The sequence below is a fragment of the Perca fluviatilis genome, chromosome 21, assembly GCF_010015445.1.
Source record: "Perca fluviatilis chromosome 21, GENO_Pfluv_1.0, whole genome shotgun sequence".
Classification (NCBI taxonomy): domain Eukaryota; kingdom Metazoa; phylum Chordata; class Actinopteri; order Perciformes; family Percidae; genus Perca; species Perca fluviatilis.
In genome coordinates, this window is record NC_053132.1 from 29,974,134 (window position 1) to 29,992,923 (window position 18,790).

The 18,790-nt window shown below is 43.0% G+C and overlaps 1 protein-coding gene across 4 annotated transcripts in view; it reads right to left on the reverse strand.

Moving 5' to 3' along the window:
- tmem94 (transmembrane protein 94) overlaps positions 1 to 18,790 on the reverse strand; it is a 53,570-nt gene that overhangs the window by 7,888 nt on the left and 26,892 nt on the right. For 3 of the 4 annotated variants that reach the window (XM_039788895.1, XM_039788896.1, XM_039788893.1), the window contains 15 exons: positions 18,457 to 18,672; positions 18,006 to 18,318; positions 16,642 to 16,815; positions 14,800 to 14,902; positions 14,419 to 14,627; positions 13,694 to 13,875; positions 9,403 to 9,523; positions 7,992 to 8,107; positions 6,569 to 6,668; positions 5,805 to 5,913; positions 4,657 to 4,849; positions 3,721 to 3,798; positions 2,841 to 2,926; positions 2,600 to 2,681; positions 1,216 to 1,379 (listed from right to left, as the gene is read on the reverse strand). In XM_039788895.1, coding sequence (XP_039644829.1) covers positions 1,216 to 1,379; positions 2,600 to 2,681; positions 2,841 to 2,926; positions 3,721 to 3,798; positions 4,657 to 4,849; positions 5,805 to 5,913; positions 6,569 to 6,668; positions 7,992 to 8,107; positions 9,403 to 9,523; positions 13,694 to 13,875; positions 14,419 to 14,627; positions 14,800 to 14,902; positions 16,642 to 16,815; positions 18,006 to 18,318; positions 18,457 to 18,672 — 2,246 coding nt within the window. Of the gene's footprint in view, positions 1 to 1,215; positions 1,380 to 2,599; positions 2,682 to 2,840; positions 2,927 to 3,720; positions 3,799 to 4,656; positions 4,850 to 5,804; positions 5,914 to 6,568; positions 6,669 to 7,991; positions 8,108 to 9,402; positions 9,524 to 13,693; positions 13,876 to 14,418; positions 14,628 to 14,799; positions 14,903 to 16,641; positions 16,816 to 18,005; positions 18,319 to 18,456; positions 18,673 to 18,790 lie in introns of those variants that run through there. The other variant, XM_039788897.1, reaches the window with a different exon arrangement.

Sequence of the window (18,790 nt, forward strand, 5' to 3'; positions counted from 1 at the left end):
TGCAAAACGTTATGTTTGGCTTAAAAGCAACACAGCTCATCACCCTGAACACACCATCCCCACTGTCAAACATGGTGGTGGCAGCATCATGGTTTGGGCCTGCTTTTCTTCAGCAGGGACAGGGAAGATGGTTAAAATTGATGGGAAGATGGATGGAGCCAAATACAGGACCATTCTGGAAGAAAACCTGATGGAGTCTGCAAAAGACCTGAGACTGGGACGGAGATTTGTCTTCCAACAAGACAATGATCCAAAACATAAAGCAAAATCTACAATGGAATGGTTCACAAATAAACATATCCAGGTGTTAGAATGGCCAAGTCAAAGTCCAGACCTGAATCCAATCGAGAATCTGTGGAAAGAACTGAAAACTGCTGTTCACAAACGCTCTCCATCCAACCTCACTGAGCTCGAGCTGTTTTGCAAGGAGGAATGGGCAAAAATGTCAGTCTCGATGTGCAAAACTGATAGAGACATACCCCAAGCGGCTTACGCTCGTAATGCGGCAGCAAAGGTGCGCTACAAAGTATTAACTTAAGAGGGCTGAATAATTTTGCACGCCCAATATTTCAGTTTTTTATTTGTTTAAAAGGTTTGAAATATCCAATAAATTTCGTTCCACTTCATGATTGTGTCCCACTTGTTGTTGATTCTTCACGAAAAATTACAGTTTTATATCTTTATGTTTGAGGCCTGAAATGTGGCAAAAGGTCGAAAAGTTCAAGGGGGCCGAATACTTTCGCAAGGCACTGTATATTTTGGTTATATCATTGTCATGTGACCCATATAATGTAATAACACAGGTACACGCCTATGAAGTAAACCATGCCTCTTTATTATCACAAAACATTGTTTCTAACTGTATCCCCCCCCCCTTGTCATTTTTGTTGTTATCAATGTGTATTGGGTCAAGTGCCAACAACTATCATAGCTTTAGCTCAACAGTCCAACCAATAATCACTTATATAATTACAATTTGGCAAATCTAAACAACATCAACAATTACCATCAACAGTCATACCTCTTAAGAACTTAGCTAATGTTAGCAATTAATTGCGATTAAACAAAGACCGCAATTATGTAAAACAAAAAAACTGACAATTAGATAATTATGTCATAATTGTTACAGGCCGAGATACCATTAAATGGCTGTCAACAAATGAGCCCGTGAAAGGAAAAAATGGTGGCCTTATGACAGCGGACTGCTTCTCCTACCTGGCTGAGAGTATATAAAGGCAGTTGACAGTGCTGTTGTCAGCTAAAGTGGAGTTGCTGCTCCTGAGGCAGATCTCCTGCAGGGTGAACCCAAAGGCCAGCAGGTAGGCACACGCTGTCAGGCCAAACTTCAACAGGAAACAGCCAAGGAAGTAGTTCTGGGTCTGGTCAAAGAGGAAAACATGATGAGTAAGTCAGACTAATTCAAATTACAGGCTTTCAGATTGTCCAGCCTCCTAGTCTATATCGACGACGATTAATTTACGGGATTGCTCCGGTGCCGCCAGATGTGCGTCACTTTCGGCCGGATGTCTGTCACCTTTAGCTTTCTTTGTGTTAGCATTCTCAACTCCAGTCGATTTATGGGGACTATGGTTAACCAGACTATCTGTCCAATCTGAGTTTTCTGTTGCACAACTATAACTACCTTGGAACGTACACGTTCTACTAAAACAAGTTCCTTCCCGAGGCTATTTTGCAGAGGCACCGCTATTGCGTCCGACGCTTAGTGCCGCCCAAGACGACTGTAGTCGGTTTAAAGAAATGCCAACAAACCAGAGCATGTCCCATCCCGGAATGCTGTGTGGACTAGCCAGACCTTCCTGGAGGTGGAGGAAGGTGTGGCAATGCGAGACTACCAGCCTCCAATCTATTTAGTCAAAGATCCATCAGTGGCATTAGCTTCTTATTTATTCACATCCAAGTCAAATCCCTTGTTGTCCTTTGCATTAAAATGAATGTTAATGATTCCTCCTGATAGATTTTATTACTGTTGTGTTTATCAGCTGCGCTTTACACTGAGTATGGTTTTATATTATTGTAATTGCAACACCAAAGCAATAGACCTTTTTCCCAGCAGACATTTTGACTTTGTCATAGTACAAAAAGCACAGGTGTTAATAATAGCATTAGCAATGTCTCTGTTCCATTAGGTGTCCCAGTAAGCAAAGCCAGTGAGCCATCATGTGTAATATCAAAGCCCTGAAAGCTGCACACCTAAAAAGGAACACAGCCGTGATTAATGTTTTTAATAACACCTGTGCTTTTCCTGTCAAAATGTATGCTGGATACAAAGGTCTATGAACTGAGGTGTCACACAAATCAAGTAAAGAAAGAATCTTGTGGATTATCATTTTGTAATCATCACCACTTAATGTCCTTTTCATTAGATAACCCTGTACAGTCTAATGAGATCTAATACAAAAGCTCTGCCATAAATTCCACCTTTAATGAATCTTGTGTTTTATTGACACCGTCCACTACTATAAAGGTTGTGGTTAGTATTAGTATGTACTAGGTAACCCATCCACCGCTGAATGACAGACTAAAAAATGTTTACACATCAGTAAGTAGTGTGAAAGATGTGACTGATATGTGACCCTACCTTCCTTGGAATTGCATCTAGGTTCTTCCCTGTTGCAACGTTCATGACTGAACTGTCTGGTGGCTTCCCCAAAAATGACACACTGTCAACACAACAAAAACCGACCATAAGCGTGACATGCTGTATGGCACAGCAACATTGTATTATTAGTGTCTAGATTCCTACTATGTTCTGTGTGTGTGTGTGTGTGTGTGTGTGTGTGTGTGTGTGTGTGTGTGTGTGTGTGTGTGTGTGTGTGTACCTTAGCAGTGGGCAGCTGAAGCAGGACAGCCAGAGGATGTCAGTGGTGTTCATGGGAGGAGGAAGTTGAGCTAGACAGGCTAAGAACTGCAGAAAAAAAACCAGGGTACCATTTATTTATACAATATAATAAATGTGTGTTAATAACTAGTGCTGTCAAACGATTAAAATATTTAATCGCAATTAATCGCATTAATGTCATAGTTAACTCGCAATTAATCGCACATTTTTATCTATTCTAAATGTCCCTTGATTTCTTTTTGTCCCATTATTTTTTCTCATTTTAATGCTCTTATCAACGTGGAAAAGTGGATCGCTGTGTGCTTGGCCATCAGCTGTGTGCTTGGCCATCAGCTGTGTGCTGCCATCAAGTGGCATTTCAGACTGGACGTGCTGCGATGATAGCTCAGTTCACAAACGACAAAACACACACATCACTTTGGTCTTGTCAATGGAACCATTTGGCAACTTTTTAAAAAGTAAACTTACCATTCAGAATCTTATTGGCATCCATTTCGGCTTCTCACGCTCGCCATCCACTCAAAACGTAACGTTAGCCTGCTACTCTTTGGCCGGCTCCAAGCCCAAACAAGTGTGTGCGGCGTGCCTGTTGTGTTTCCGGTCTAGCTAGATCCGGTGTGGTGTTGTAGTTTTTCTAACGTTACTAGTTGTTGCAACAGCATGTGAAAAAAACTACAAAGTTTGCTAGGCCAAAAAGAACGTTAATCTCGCAATCAAATAAATTGACGCTGTTAAAATGGGTTTGCGTTAACGCCGTTAATAACGCGTTTAACTCACAGTACCATTAATAACACATGTATTTTTACATAAAATGTTAGCCTAGTGCAGTGTAAACATCCATATGAGGTCTCCTCCCTCACCTGGATGATGACCAGACTGAGCTGACACTGGAGCAGGAACAGGAAGCACTTGCGGATCCCGTAGATTGTGTGTCGTGCCTGAAACAGATTCACCCAAAGGCAGAATAATTAAAGAGCACCTATTATGCTTTTCTTTTGTGTATGTAATAGATGTATAAAGAACAAAAAAAACACATTTCACTCCAAATGGAACTTTCTCTCCCACAGACAGCACTTTTTCTCAACTGTCTAAAATCTGCCTGTTTAACATTCTTTAATTAGTGAGGTTTGTTTGTTTATTTATTTGATTAGGACAATGCACATTAATGAACATTTCTGTAAATGTGCCAGTGTTAGCCAGTCGGCTAATTTTCAACTGTAGTCCTAGTTGCCTAGCATGCATGTCTTTATGGTGGGAAGAAACCGGAGCACCCGGAGGAAACCCACGCAAACACGGGGGAACATGCAAACTCCACCCAGAAAGGCCGAGACGACCTGGGTTCAAACCCAGAACCTTCTTGCTGTGAGCCAGAAGTGCTAACCACTGAGCCACCGTGCTGCATGTCATTAATTGAGAATGCCAGCCCAGTTTATCAAATGTGCTGCCTGAGCAAGCACATCCCACCCAGTGGCTTGTTTGAATCTGGTTAACCAATCACAACAGAGTGGGCCAGCTGACCAATCACAACAGGGTGGATCAGCTTCCCAATCAGAGCAGACTGGGTTTTTCAGGAAGGCGGGCTAAGAGCTCAGACATAGTGTTTCAGACAGAGGAGCTGTAGTAATGGGCAGTATGGGAAACATAATATGTTTTTTGAACATCAAAGCATGTAAACCTATTCTATTAGACCCCCAAGAGTACAAATATGATGCTGAAAATGAGTATAATATGGGCTCTTTAATACATTTGAATACTCTCTCTGACTTAACGAGTGTGCGAGTGCTTGCGTGTCTAACCTGCTCTATGAGCTTGACCATGCTGACACTCTCTCCTTGGTGGAAGGTGACGGAGCAGCCCAGACTGTTGAGCTGTCCGGAGAGCCTCAGAGGAGACAGGCCTTCAGCGTCTCGGTCGTTAAATCCTCCTCCAGTGGCATAGCCGAACGTCTCCCAAGAACACTGAGAGGGGTACAGAGGGTCCAGAGCGATGCTGTGGAGGAAGGAAGTTGAAAGTTCACATATGGGCCAATCAGGATCATAATACTGCGCCCACAAAGGGTCAATATAGCCAAGTTACAAGAAGCGTTTCTTCACTAACTTCTTGTAGAATCTAACCGTGAAGATGTTTTTTAACCAGGTTCTGTCTCCGCACAAGTGCAATGGAGGCAAATGTAGTATCATTTGTACTGAAAAATGACACTGCATATTTTCTATAGCTACATTTCTAAAAAATTATATGAAGCCACGCTTGTATATTAATAAAATAAAAAAATAAAAAAAAGATGAACGTGCAAGTGGGGTAAGTGTGATAGTGGCTACAAGCCTGTGAAACTTACTTAAACTTATTTACTGACTTGCAGGATTTGTTGTAAAGATTTAAATTTCTATCCTTAAAAGAAGACCAAATTGACTGGGATCCAGTACTTGCTAACGTGAATGTGGATCTGCACTGAACACTTAACTGTTCCTTATTCCTTCTATTTTTCAATACTAATTGGTGACAACTAATTCCCTATGTAATGAACTGTACCTGTAAATTGTGTGATCAGTGTTTAATGAACGACCTTAAGCCACTGACGTTCTGTGGATCGTCCAAAATGGGGACACTGACTTAATTGAGATGTGGCTGTTGTATTTTTGAATGTCACTCTTCAGTGCTGTGAGTGTATTGGGTAGGTAGAAATCTCAGAGAGAGATATATCTCAAAACCTGAATAAGTCAAACTAAAACTAACTGCATGGCTAGATACCACAAGAGGTAGCATTTAGCTGGATTCCACAAATTCTACATGCTGCTTCAGTCTTTCCCAATCCGCTAAGAATAAACATTTAGTGGTTCTAATTTTTTTGGTGATAAAAAAAATCAAACATTAACATTACAAATCAACACCGGTCGAACCCCTTAATCCAAAGAACATCAATTTACACATAAAAAAAAAAAAGTACCTGAGGTTACTCTGTAGAAACAGGCGGCTGTTGCGGAAATTGGCGGAGCTTCCCAGACAGCATGTAACCTCCCTGTTCTCCTGCATGATCTTTATCATCTCACACATGGCTGTCAAGAAAATAAACATTAGTATAAATATTACTATCATGTTAATCTTACATTGCCAGACCTTCCTCCACAGCGCTGCGGAGGAAGGTCTGGCTAGTCCACACAGCATTCCTGGATGGGAGAAAACGTGCTCTGGTTTATTGACTTTTCTTTAAACAAATCACAATCGTCTTGGGCGGGGCTAAGCGGCGAGTGGAGCCACGGTGCCTCTGCTAAATAGTCTCAGGAAGGAACTTGTTTTGGTGGAACATGTGTACGTTCAAAAGTCGTTTTAGTCATGCAACAGAAAACTCAGATTGGACAGATAGTCTAGCTAGCTGTCTGGATTTACCCTGCAGAGATCTGAGGAGCAGTTAACCATAGTCCTCACAAATCCACTGGAGGTTAGAACGCCAACACAAAGAAAGAGGAAGGCAATGGGACATGCGAAAACAGACATCCAGCAGAACAAGAGCAGTCCCAGAAGTGGAACGTTGTGGATATAGCCTATCATATCATATCATATTATTGCCATCACTACTTTTCCTCATTAGAATCTAAATCACTCTTGAGGGGCAAATGAAGACAATGGGGACAAAGGACAACTTGAAAAAGAAATACAAAAAGTGTAGAAAACAAAGTGGAATTACGCATTGTGAGTGTGAAAAAAACTCACTGTCAGGGGTGCAGTCAGTGAAGAGTGGCACCAAAAGAGGCACATTATCAATGTTCTTCAGATGAGGACGAACCTGGTGAATGCCACGAGGTAGCTTGGCCTAAGAAAGAGCAGGGACAGAAAAACAGGAACAGTCAAAAATTGGAAATTGAAATAGACAAAAAAAAAAAAAAACATGTTTAGACTAAATGTCAATAATTTGAGTTCTTTATTAGACAAAATATCAGCAGTGCATCTTTCTAATAAATCAGGGAATCTCTGTATGTGTGTGCGTGCATGAGTGTGTGCGTCTGTCTTTGAAATATCTCATAAACTGTTCATCCGATCTACTTCAAAGTTGGTTTCCTGGGTACCCAATGAACTTTGGGGTTTGGAATTTGGAGCAGTTTGGATAGCGTTGGATATCGGATATTAATAAAATGTGAATTGAACTAAACAAGCTTTACATGAATGAACTGTGAATTGAACTAAACAACCGAACAATAAAGGTTGAGGAAAAAGTTTGATAAAAAACGCGCTGCCATAACTGGCTCTTGCTTCTGTGCAGTTTAAGCACAGCTTAAATTCACTCAGCATTTTGCTAAGAGGAAACTCGATAAAAAAAGCTGTCTACCCTTCACAATAAAAGCCCAACTTAATTTCACTCCGATCATTCTCACTCCCTTATTGGGAGTGTGAGTTTGTCTGCCCGGTTCTGGTGGTTGATTAACGCAGATTTTGTCATAACGGGCCAGATAAGTGTCACATGGCGCAGCGCCATGAGTCAATAAGGCAAATGTCTGCGATTACTCCACATTTTAATTGTGATATTTAGTAGTACAATGTTTTCCTCTGAATTAGAAGTACAATGTAAGTCAGTAGTAGACAACACAGTGTGGTTGCATATAAAGTGCTTTGGGGTCCTTCTGTAAGTATTTTGGGCTACAATGGATTTGGAGTAAGCTACAAGCAGCAATACCATGGCTATGTCCTCCGGGATGTTATGAGCCACCTGGAAGGCTCTGGTAACGGCTGTGTTGTATCGTAGTCCTATTGATTAGTTCAGTGTGGCTGTACTTGTATAAATATACACCGACAGGAGACCTAGTAGACGCTGCACAATCGCGCGCCACCATCTTTGTTGACATTAGTGAATGTGTAGCGTTCCAATGCGTGTTTTGAAGTGTTTTTTTCTAAGTAATTTAAATACTCGCTAATGTCAATTTGCACATCGTTAACACAACAATGACGATATTATTGTAAACAATATATATCGTCCACCCCTTATCTCCTGCTGGTTCAGAAAGCAAAGGACAGAGAAATCCATCTGTAATGTAGGGGTTGACATCAAACAGATAGTGATCCTTCCTCTTTTGTAAAGAGAACTGAGCAATAGTTTCATTGGTTTTAATAAATACCCTTAATACCCTTTTATTAAAATTACCCTGTTGCAGTCCTCCAGAAAGCTGGGCACGTCGCTGTCTGTGGGCTGGAAACTGGCCAGGTCAGAGTGGGCTTCCTCCTCTGGCAGCAGTGGGCCTTCGGCTTCATCCCGGGAATCTGGATCACATATGAAGAGAGACTGTCAAACACTCACACATTTTAGAACTAGCTTTCACAGGGTTCACTTGTTGAGCCTTAATTTAAGGAACATGTTTTTGACTGGAACACACACCGTACGTAATTAGGAAGTCTAATTAAAACAACCCAGAGGCTTAGCAAACATGGAGGGGAGGATTTGGATTTTTCTTTTGGCTCCAGTCTCTGCTCACATCTGATCTGATAGCCAGCTCACTGGACAGGGAAATGTCATGATTTGACAAGATGTGATTTAAAATGTACATGGGTTTGAAAACTCTCCAACTGATACTATTACTGGTATTTATATGTGTATTGAAGAGCATCTCCAAATGCACCAGTGTTTTACCATGCTCTACCCTACAGATGCACATAATAACCATGTATTAATTAGTCTATATCCTTGATGTTACACTTGTGGGATTGCTCCGGTTACCTTCCACTCTCTTTGTGTTGGAGTTTTAAACTCTGGTGGATTTGTGAGGACTATGGTTAACTGCTCCTCAGATCTCTGCAGGGTAAATCCAGACAGCTAGCTAGACTATCTGTCCAATCTGAGTTTTCTCTCGCACGACTATTTTGCAGCGGCTCCTTGGGGAGCTTAGAGTCGCCCATGACGATTGTGATTGGTTTAAAGAAATGCCAATAAACCGGACTATCCAGACCCTCCTTTGCTCTGCAGCGTGTGGATGGTCTGGCAAAGCGAGACTTTTATTAATAAGCACGAGACTTTAAAAGACTACTCCACTGATTTAGCATTGCACTCCTATAAGATTGTCATACTCAGGATCAAAATGAATGCAGCTGAACCAGAGAACTGTTTTTATTCCACACATGCTTCTTTCTCGTCATAACCTAGTGCCTACATTACCTACAATGCAATTCACCTGCCTACAGTTGGTTCTGAGATTTGGGTGCGTTATGCTAGCAGCAGCCTCGAGCTGCGATGAGGAGCGAGCTACAGGTCTGGTAAACCCTTAGATTTTTTCAATTTTCAAACTTGTAGTCTTCGCAAAATGCTTTACATTTATTTTTTTCATGTATGCTGTAGTACTCCCCCACACCTGTAAACACACTTTGATGCATAAAATTGGTGAAGGTTCCCTTTAAGAATTTAATTCCTGAGGCCACACAAAATATAAACAGTAACTCTAAAAATCCATACTGATGTACAAATCAAACCTGCAGTCAGTAGAAGAGACATGTAGTGCATCCCTAATGTAAATTGAATACAAAGAATATTAAGCTGAGTTTGTACGAATACGTGTGGTACCTACCTTCATGCAGGGAGCCGTGACTGGGGCTGGATGGAGCTCCATCACAAGGACCGTCTCCGTTTGGAGTCAAAGAGATGTGACAGTTCCAGCCTGTCTCTAAACCCATCTTCTCTGCAAAAACCTGCATAGACACAAAAGTAGCCATTTAACTCAAGCACTCACACTTTTCTTCTGATGTGCAGTACACTGCTTGTGACATCTTATATCTTTTGTGTATTTTCTTCATGCACACATTTTTCATTTATTTATTTGTCCTAATATGTGCCATTGATGATTTTTAGACTACGTCTGAGGAGTTGCTGAGACAATGTAATGTCTATTCTTTTTGAAGGATGGGATTTTGTCATTTTTTGCTAAGAATAATAGTTCTACTGCTAAGAATTATTGTAGTGTTATGTAGCAGTTACTGCAACGACAACAACAAAAACAAAGACGGGCCCTTGGTGTGTCACAGAGTGTGGACTGGAATCAAATGCATGCTGGGATATACATTATATACATTTATTGGATGACCATGATGCTGCCGGCAGAGACATCGAGAGACAAAAGATAAGAGTAATTTCATTTCCTGAGGAAAGAGTATCATACTCATACCCAGGGCCTGAAATTAACACCCGACCACCAGCCAAATGCGGGTGAATTTTTCAATTGGCGGGTAACACTGTCAATCTACCTGCCACATTGGCAGCAGCAGTCCCACGTGCAGCCACTGACCAAGCGGGAGTGAGAACGGGTCAAATTAATTTCCTTGTTTCGGTTATGAAGACGAGGTGTGTGTGACTCGAATATCTCACATTTACCAACAAAGCGTACAGCGAAAGACAACATTTCAGACAGTCCTGCCAACATGTATACATTTTTACATCACTGTACGCTCTAACGATTTTTCACTATAAATTGCTGTTTCCATCCTGTCGGCTCTCTGCAGCGGGCGGGTCTGCTGCTCCGTTCTCCCCGCGATATGACACACACACACACACACACACACACACACACACACACACACACACACACACACACACACACACACACACACACACACACACACACACACACACACACACACACACACACACACACACACACACACACACACAGTGTGAGACGTACAGGACGACTTAAATTGAGGACAGCTACGTTATTGTAAGTGCAATGATAAGTTAAAGTCCAATAAGTACTTTATCAAACCGTATGAATCAGGGATGGGACGATTCGTCGACGTAGTCGACTACGTAAATGCGTCGACACAAAGCAAGTTTGGCAAAACTTCGAGACTGTATGGCTGCAGCCTGGTGCCGACCCCGCCTCGAAAACGTCGGTCTTCGGGTCAGTTCCAGTAGTAGGCTACAGTTGTTCAGCAGTTGTTGGGTATGTGAGTGGAAATACATCTAACATGCTAACGCATATCCGACGCCATCACCTAGATGTCCCAATTACTGGAACGAGACAAAAAAAACAGTCCAACTTCTCCTCCCTACAGTGCTTAACCAGCCTTTAGATACAAATAATTAGTAAAATTAAAGTGAGTAGAGCTTTGATGTTAAACAAGAGCTTATTCGTTATTTTACCTACTGTTAAAAAAAGCAAATACAGGCCACTCTTTTTGCACTTGCTCTGTTTACTTTAAGTTTTTATTTTTGTATTCCTCCTAAGTGACTTTATTTTGTGGTTGGATTGATAGCCTACATCTGGCTTCAGTTTGCACTACAAATTCATTTTACTTGAACAGTGCAGTGTTAAACAATTTTAATAAATAGAGATTTGAACCTTATTGAAATTTGCAGTGTTTCCTCTATGCTGATTTGACTGTGGCGGCCCCCCACGGCAACATTTCTGCCCCCCACGGTATCAGAAATAAGGCTGCATTGTTAGAGTGCATGTCGGAGAATAGCGTGGACACACAAGGATAACTAGCCAGTTGAGATTGTGTGTGTGTGTGTCCTTGAGAACTGTAAGTCGTATAACTTCTGTTGTCAGTTCATTTAAGCCTGGTCTTGCGAATGTAAATTAAGTTAGCTGGTGATTTTCGTTGTTTGTGTTCTTCACCTGCGAGCTAAATTACACGTGGCTGTTGATTCGTTAGCGATTGCTGAACGCCCTCGCCCACGTTTGTATTTTAGGTGCATTATTTATATGCTGAAGTAGTTGCACTGCATTAAGATAATGTAATTGTGTGTGTGTGTGTGTGTGTGTGTGTGTGTGTGTGTGTGTGTGTGTGTGTGTGTGTGTGTGTGTGTGTGTGTCAGGCCAGGATAGGAAATTAACAATGTCAAGATCAACAAGCCACTGACAGATATGTTCATATTTGATTTATTCAATAAATTATAATTTTTCTTGTCTTAAATCCACCAGCCATTTTCATATTATACCAACATTTGCAGCATCCTGAGCCTTTTTTGGTAGGGTTCCTAGGAAATCTCAGCCAGAGTAATTCATAATGTAATAAAGTAATAATTATTTGCCCCAAAACAAGTTTCCTTTTCATTTTTAAAGAACTATACAATTTATTTTTTTACTTTTTGCAACTTTCACTGTCTATGTGAATCCTATGCAGGATTATCAGTAGTAGGCTACCATGAATAGGACAGGATGGGATCATATCGACACAGCAAGTCCTGTTTTTCACCTTTATAAAGGCAAAAAAAAAAACTGGCTGGTAAAAAGTCACTGTGGCAGGTGGTGAAAAAAGTTAACTTCAGGCCCTGCTCATACTCATTATAAAGAACATGATTTATCTGTGTGCCATGTAAACATCATATCCCAAATATTATTAAAAAAAATGGTATAAGGGCCCTATCTTGCACTCAGCGCAATTGCCTTTGTACACCGACGCATGTATCATTCCTATTTTGCACCCGACGCACAGCGGACTTTTCCCTCCACAGACGCACGTCGGTAAATTAGGGAATGTATTCGCGCTCCCGGGGGCGGTTCTGCGAAAAGAGGAGGAGTTTTCCGGCACAAACATTACGTGGTGCTATTTTGCAGTTTCAGAAAACAATTCCGCCACTGACCAGGAAAAACCTGGTCTAAAGTCAGTGGTGCTAGTCTAAAGTCAGTGGTGCTAGTCTAAAGTCAGTAGCGCGTTATTCAGATGCTATTTTAGGGGCACATGCTTGGCCATAATGTAGCGTGTGCACAAGGTGCATACACTTTGCTTCCCTCATCTACACTGACGCAGCAGTTCCCATTTTTGCAAACCATACATAATTACAAGGAAAAATTTTACTGAAAATGCGCTTCAGGTGTTTGGAGGCACTTTACAGTACAGTCCTCAAAAAGTCCCAGCATTCTTTGTGGCTTGTTGTGTTTTACACAACATTTCCATGAATCATGGATGTGTTGATGACATAAATGAGGAAATATTAGAGGACTTAAGGAGACGTGATGTTGAACTACGGTGGGATTGGACACTCCGGCGGAATCTGGTCCGGGAGTAATGCGCGATGCGCTCCTGGTGGAGCGGGTGGACGGAGATGGAGTGGGGGGAGGAGGAAGGGGCACAACAGGAGCAGGTGGTGGGTTTGGAGGCCCACGCTCCATGGTTGCAGCAATCCTCTCCAGACTTGAGGAGACGCGCCCGAGAGGCCGCAGCAACATCGCCACCCAGCCAAGACAGGCATTTATTACTTTGCCGCATCCCGGACAGCTCCTGCTGGCGTGCGCCAGGCAGATCAGCCATCATAATCGCAATCCACCATGGAACAAGCGCGCCTGCTCTTAAAGGGAATGCGAGATGACGCTCTGATTGGTTATTTTCACGTTACGCCCAAACCACACCTAGCTACTTCAGACCAACCCATTTTAGATTCATTTATCCCGCCGGTATAATAGCAACAGCGCCCGAGATCCGCCCACAAAGCTACTTGCATTTTGCGTTTCATACTTGCGTTTCAGATCGTTAAAATAAGGCCCTAAGCCTCATAACTGCAATATTCATGTCCATGTTGACACACATGATTCAAACAACATGCTAGCTCCATCCGTGGGTTTAGCGATACTCAGCATCCAGTTTATCTACGGATCGAGTCATAAAAATTAACTTTATGATTAATAGTGGATGGGTTGTTGGTGAAATAATGCATATTTAATGGAAAAAAATAGCACTGTGAACAGAGCAGAGAGGAGAACATAGTTGCTGTTGGCTGCTGCTCCTGTGCGCATTTAGGCATTGTTACGCATTAGATGCGTTGCATGTCTCACAGTGCGTACAGGATTACGGCTGCCAGCGCCACCGTAACCAACTAGATAGTGTACTATCGAATGTTCATTCAAGCTCATGAGTCTTCACCTTGCTGCGGAGCTCGTCCTCCATGGAAAAGTAAACAAACCGGATACAGGCGGTGACGAGGGCATCGATGAGCCGGACGGTGTCCAGCCTCGCCTGGAACTGGGACGATACCATGCCCATGAAGATCTGCCCACTGAGGGCCTGAACACAGTCGTCGCGCTCCACACCCTCACCTATACCCTCTGTAGACGTGAAGGGAAAAGACATCGAAAGGAAAACAGAATGAGAAAAAAGTTGTATCATTACTTTAACTATACGTCCTTCTAGGGGTGGCTATAGTGTACATATTCGATACCTGTACCGATACCAACACTGTGACTTCGATAATGGTTCCTGAACAATGTTTTTTTTCTATGCTAATTTTACTAAATCCATTTTAACAAAAAGAATTTTAAACATTAACACATTACGGTACAAATCTTTTTTTATTTATTTTTCAGCTCCTACTATGTGAGGCCCGTCTCTGTGCGTGACATAGCGTTTTTCCTGCGTGCCTCTACGCCATCTAACACTAAACAGCCAATCACAAGCATTGTTAGAGCTTGGTAGAAGCATGCTGCGTGTTTATTGGCTCACTGATGAGATTTACTCCATAGGGATTGAAACTGGGTATTGAATGACACTGTCATTTTTCAATACTCGATACTAAGGAGGCAATTCGGTCAGTGCCTAAAAAGTATTGAATTCGGTACCCAGACCTATGTCCCTCTGTCAATAAGTCGTACCGTCGGAGCTCCAGCTGTTCCTGCAGGAGTTGTGTTTGATGGGGGTGGTGGAGGGCAGCTCCACTCCAGAGAAGAGGCAGGGACCACAGGTCAGCTCCACACACTTCCCATTCAGTTGGCTGGACAAGGATACCTGCATGGGCTTATAGGCAAATGCAGAGCAGTAACCTGACAGACAGGCACGCTGGTAGAAGTCCAGAACCTTCTTTCTGTAACAGGCAAAGGGACGGGTTAAACAAACAATAGGCGGAAGACTGGACAGACTGCTAGAAATATGGATGATATCGGCTTGTGATTAATATTGTGAACTCTTTTTTTATACTTTATGTTTGACTTAAGATTTACAGCAAAGTGAGAATGATCAGTGTGACTGTACTGCACCTGTCTGAGCCTGAGAGGGGATAGATATCAGTTCCATCCCAGAAGTCAGTGCAGGACTCCAGGATAAGGTCGGCCGAGCCATGAGACAGCATCTGGACGTTATCTGCAACAGAAAGGTCAGAGGTCATGACACAGAGTGAATAATGCTAGCAATGGACCTTTTTCACAGCAGACATTTTGACTTCAAAGTAGGAAAAGCACAGCTGAAATTGATAACCTTAACGATGCCTCAATTCCATCAAGTGTCCCAGTAAGCTATTTCAGTGAGTCAGCATGCACAATACCAGGACCTCTCCTAAGTGGAATGCAGCCATCAGTAATGGTTTTGAATACAACTGTGCTTTTCCTACTATGACAAGTCAACATGTCTGCCGTGAAAAAGGTCTATTAAACAAAGAAATGAATTCTCTTTTTAACTTACTCTGCTCTTTGGGCAAATTCGAAGAGAAAGGGAAAGGACAATTAACACAGTAAAATGCAACAAATACATTTAAGTAAAAAAGGGCTTACCACTATTTTCCACCAGGCGCGTCTGCGCTGCGTTCCAGAGGTGCCGCGACCCCCGCGAGCATTAGCGGCCATTCAAGTCAATGCTTGATATTCCACCAGCTGCGCCACGGCACGTCCCAGAAGTGTGCGCGAAGCGGGTCCCCGCTACGCTAAAGATACGCACCAGGTCTATTCTTACGCAAGCCGCGGGGCGTTCAGCCAGCCGGGCAGGAAGATAAACAAGCGACTTTATCCAAAACACATCCCCCAGTATTGTATACGTCTCCTCTACAACACCACGGACGACAAAAGATTCATCTTAGAGGTGAAAAACATAATAGACATCACAGATGCTTTTTATAAGGACAACGCCTGAAAAGAGAAGGCATGGAGTTTAATTACAGGAGTGCTTAGAGTAGAAGGTAGTAGGGATGTCCTGATCAGTATCTATAGTATCTGTATTTGCTCAGATAATAGAGCTGCACACCGTGTTTTGTTTACAAAAGAAAACAAGGTAAGCAAAGTAACTGAAATATGTCTTAAGCTTAATGCATTTAACTTTAACACCAAAACAGTTCTCTTTAGGATCCCAGAAAACCTCAAGTCTCAAGTTCCCCACTGGACAACGAAAACTAACTTGTGCTTAACAGTTAATAGTTTGATTTTCTTCTTGTGTTTACCGATGTCGGCTCCAGGGAATAACGGCATGAAAGCGTGGTTTCCTGGTGGAATCACGGAAGAAGTGTGGAGAATTACCATAATCCACTTCTGTAAAAAACGGGTGACTAAAAAAGACAGACTTTTTAAAATTGTTGCCAAGGGTTGGCAAGCTACAAGACAGCGACAGAGACTCTGAACAGACACTGGTGAGTGGCCGCGCCCATCTTGGTTTGAAAGTGCCAGCATCCAGGCAGTCTGGCGGTGCGTTTGTGGAGCAGGGCGTGTGTGACTAAAGGCAGCGATTGTTACAAGCTGATGTACATGATTGGGGTAAGGTAACTTGAGTGAATGCCGATCCCCGATCAGGTAAAAAAAAATGCCAAAATCAGCTCCGATCCGATCCGGTGATCGGGACATCCCTAGAAGATAGATACTAGTTAATAAATACGTGATTGTTTTTTCAAGTAGTTGTAGAGACAATAAAATCTGCAAGTCGTGCAGGCAAGATGCTCTGCTTCTGAGACGCTCCAGGTGTGGTACGGTGCGTGGCGCAGCCGGAACGCAGCACAGACGTGCCCGGTGGAAAATCAGGGTTAGCTTTTATCATTTCATTAAAAAATCTAAATCAAACAAACCAGACTAGTGGGACAGAAACCTGGGTAGATTGAAGGGTGTGTGTGTGTGTGGACTCACTGGAGGAAGAGTCTCGGACAAACAGGGAGATAAGGTGGGAGATGGGAGGCTGGCGTTTGGTGAAGTAATGAAGGCGGCGGGAAGTGAACTCCTTTGTCTTTTCTCCAGATGGCAGTTGGTACAGAGCCAAGTGGTTCTCCTGTTTAAACAGCTCCCTCGCACCAGGAGTGAACCCTGAGACAGACACACACACACACACACACACACACACACACACACACACACACACACACACACACACACACACACACACACACACACACACACACACACACACACACACACACACACACACACAAACACACACACCCAGAAGTTCAGTTGATATAAAACATTTTTAAGGATGTACATCCATTTTAGTTGGACTTTTATTAGAATTATATTCTATTAGTTAGGCTCTTATCAGTCAATAATCCCACTGAACAATAAATCGGTTTACCACAATTAACAGGTTTTACATCATGGAAAGCCCTTTCATTTATTACCTTTCTGACCAGAGAAGAAATTTTTGCTCCCAAGTGACTTCATAAAAGGATTATGGTTCTCTTGCCATTTTGCCAGATGAAATACTCCCATTCCAGTACAACAATTCAACAGCTTGTGGGCTTACTCTAACTTATTAAAACCATATAGGGGTAGATCTTTGCTCATAGTTGCTCAGACATTTACTCTATGGATAGGACTTTCTTCTCGGATACAGTCCTCTTTAAACGAACCAAACTCAGTCCTCTTAAAGTTAACCAAAAAGTGGACCAACAAAAAAAGAGACTTCTTTTTGCATTCACACTCAGTTTACTTGAAAGAGGACTCAGTTCTCAGAGCGTGCCGCAAACAACAAACTGCGTCATGGAGCCGGCTCATAATTTGGTCATAAACAACCAAGTCTCTTGCCGTTCCAGGAATTTGTCTGACGATTTGGGCCTCAGCCCTTACCGACAGAAGTTCCTGAACGTTGTCGTCTCTCCAGTAAGACATTTTAACTGGCGTTTTCGTGTAAATCCCCCTCCTTCTTCACCCTCGGATGTTTGTTTTTGTTGTGGGTTTGCGCGCGCCAATTGAAAACGTCATCAACACTCCCACTCGCTTGCTGTTAATTCTCACAGTTTTGGCTCAATCAGAGATAACACAGACTTTGTACAAGGGAGCTGACAGAGTAACGACCATTTGATATCCGATTGGACTGATTTGGATGTTTGCGTTCTCACATACAGCTCTGCCAGGTAATGTCTAGATAATTTCAGGTTTGCAAAGCTTGTGTGAAAGGGGCTTAAGGGGGAAAACCAGGCCATGGTATAAAACGCTTGCTCTACATTAACTAGATGCAAAAGCAGCCCTAAAAAAAAACACCATCATTGCATGCTCACCTATGAGCCTGGAGAGCTCACAGAGCCCCCAGGGGACGCAGACGGGCAGCACGGTGCCATGGCTCTCCTGCAGAGCCAGGTTGGACAGGTGGTCAGAGAAGCGGCAGAGCTGCTGGGTGACGCTGGCGTTGCAGAGGTTCAGCATGATGTTGAGGCCCAGCGGCTTGAGGGACGGCAGGTGGCACTGCCAGGAGAGGTCATCGAACTGGATGCTGGCTGGGTTCTGCTGGTCCTGCGACAGGCTCAGCATCTCCAGGTGGTAGTCGCACACAAAGTCATCGGCCTCCGCCTCCGGGCAGCCCATTGCAAAGTCCTGGAGACATATGGGACAGAAATGACACAAAGAAAACAACATCACAACACAGCAGAGATTGGGAAGTCAAAGAAGTCTTTAATTTGAACTTTTTTATAACTATTTCATACAGTTGATAGGTTCAGTTCCAGTCTTTACCTGGGCCTGGTCATCCTCGCCTCCCTCGACGTCATGGCTGAAGCTCACATTGGATCCCGAGTGGTGTTTGGTGCGAGTGTGTGCAGGCTGGCAGGTGCGCCGCAGCCGGAATGTGTCAGACGAGCGAGCAGTGTCATGGGACGTCTCACTGGGCTCCGGCCCGTCCCCCAGACGGGGTTCTGCTGGTAGACAGAGCAGAGCCTCCGCCTCCTGGGCCTGTGCAGCAGTCACGAGGAGTCAGGGATGGATACAATACTGTGCATTATCAGGTAAAGGATTCTTGACTACAAAATAACACCATCAGGCTGCTACACTGTATAAGAGAACACACAAA